The sequence below is a fragment of the Colobus angolensis genome, unplaced genomic scaffold, assembly GCF_000951035.1.
Source record: "Colobus angolensis palliatus isolate OR3802 unplaced genomic scaffold, Cang.pa_1.0 Scaffold38, whole genome shotgun sequence".
Taxonomy (NCBI): domain Eukaryota; kingdom Metazoa; phylum Chordata; class Mammalia; order Primates; family Cercopithecidae; genus Colobus; species Colobus angolensis.
The window spans coordinates 2,888,222-2,889,726 of NW_012117154.1; the positions used below are offsets into that span (position 1 = coordinate 2,888,222).

The 1,505-nt window shown below is 46.1% G+C and overlaps 1 protein-coding gene across 1 annotated transcript in view; it reads right to left on the minus strand.

Moving 5' to 3' along the window:
* Nucleotides 1–1,505, minus strand: part of BRWD1 (bromodomain and WD repeat domain containing 1) — a 134,191-nt gene that overhangs the window by 132,310 nt on the left and 376 nt on the right. Inside the window, exon 3 of the mRNA XM_011954216.1 lies at nt 1,397–1,491. Within this exon, the coding sequence (XP_011809606.1) occupies nt 1,397–1,491 (95 nt within the window). The remainder of the gene's footprint in view (nt 1–1,396; nt 1,492–1,505) is intronic.

Genomic DNA, 1,505 nt, shown 5'->3' on the forward strand with positions numbered 1-1,505 from the left:
AAAAAAAAAAAAAAAAAAAGCAACTTTTCCAGTAGTTACAGCACTACATTTGTTTCAAGTTATTTTCTCTCAGCACGACTACAGCATCATAACCAACAGTGCTTTTCCGCTTCACCAATAAGGCTGTATTATCCGTGGAGAAAACTAAAAGAGGGCGTCCTTTAAACGTTTCCTCAACGTTTACAAAAAAACTATCTCAAAATGTCAAACTCAAGAAAACAAATTGCCATCATCAGAATTTTTATAACTCATTCTCTTGAAAACATCCACTTTTAAGTGTTTACTTCAAAATCTAAGAAGGCAAATATTAAAATTACTGGCTACTTGCACCAGGCTTCAAGTTTTAACTGCTCACGGAAATAGCATATCCTCTGGTTTCTTTTGTTGTCTCTAATTCAAAACCGGTAATCTTCTAAAACTGTTTTTTCTTCTTTTCACTTGCTACCATACTCTACCGCTTAAGGGTTACAGGTCTTCAAACTGTGGTAAAAGATCACTCAGAAGCTCTTTTCCCTGTCCATTGTTTTCCTTATACAAGATGCTGAACACGGCCTGGCAATCAACGAATTTCCTTTGTCCTAATAACGAAATGGCAAAAATACATTCCTGAAAAATGTCTCCAGTAAAAACAAACGAATCCTTGCAACTGCTGTTAACTACAGATAAAAGCAAGTTATATAGAGATATTAACCAGGTTCACAAAAGAAATGAGACTGTAATGCACGATTAACCGAGCTCAAAAAAAATTCGTCTATTTAAAGTACTTTATTATCTACAACAAGATCAATGTGAAACTCATCAGTCAACTTTCTACGGCGTTCAACAAATATTGTACAGGACAAAAGAGCACAAGTATTACAGTAGCATATTCACACAGCTGCAAGATTTTTATGACGCTGCTGCGGACAAAACAAAAAATAAAAAGCTCAACACAAGAACATTTCTCCACCTTCAGAGACCAATGATTCTATTCCTAAGGAACAAGTGGGGGACAGACCCGGGCGGGGGCAAGACAGGAGAGGCCAATCAGAGCGCGAGTTACAAGCGCGGTGGAGGTGGGGGGAGCGGATGAAACCGCCCCGTTGAATGGCTGGCTGCGCACGCCACACCCCGCAGAGGCGGCCGCACCTGGAGCCCCACCCCTGCCGCAGGACCTCCGCGAGTCGCCCCCACCGCTCCGCCCCGCGCCGCCCCCCATGACTGTTTCCTGCCAAAACAAACCTGGCCGCCTCAAAAACAAAACAAAATATTCAGCGGGGAAGGCAGCTGTCCTGGGGCCGCCCTCCAGTGCGGTTCACACTTTGCACCCCACGGGCCGGGATCCCCACGAGGGGAAGGGGCAGGGGCGGGGGGCGGTGCACGGAGAACCCGGGGAGCAAACGTGCCCAATGCTCACCAACTCCTCGTAGCTCCTGTTGTGCTCGTTGCCCTCCCAGTCCAACCTCTTCGGCAACAACTGGAAAGACACGAAACGCACACAAGTGACCACCGCTCCGGCGCGGGGC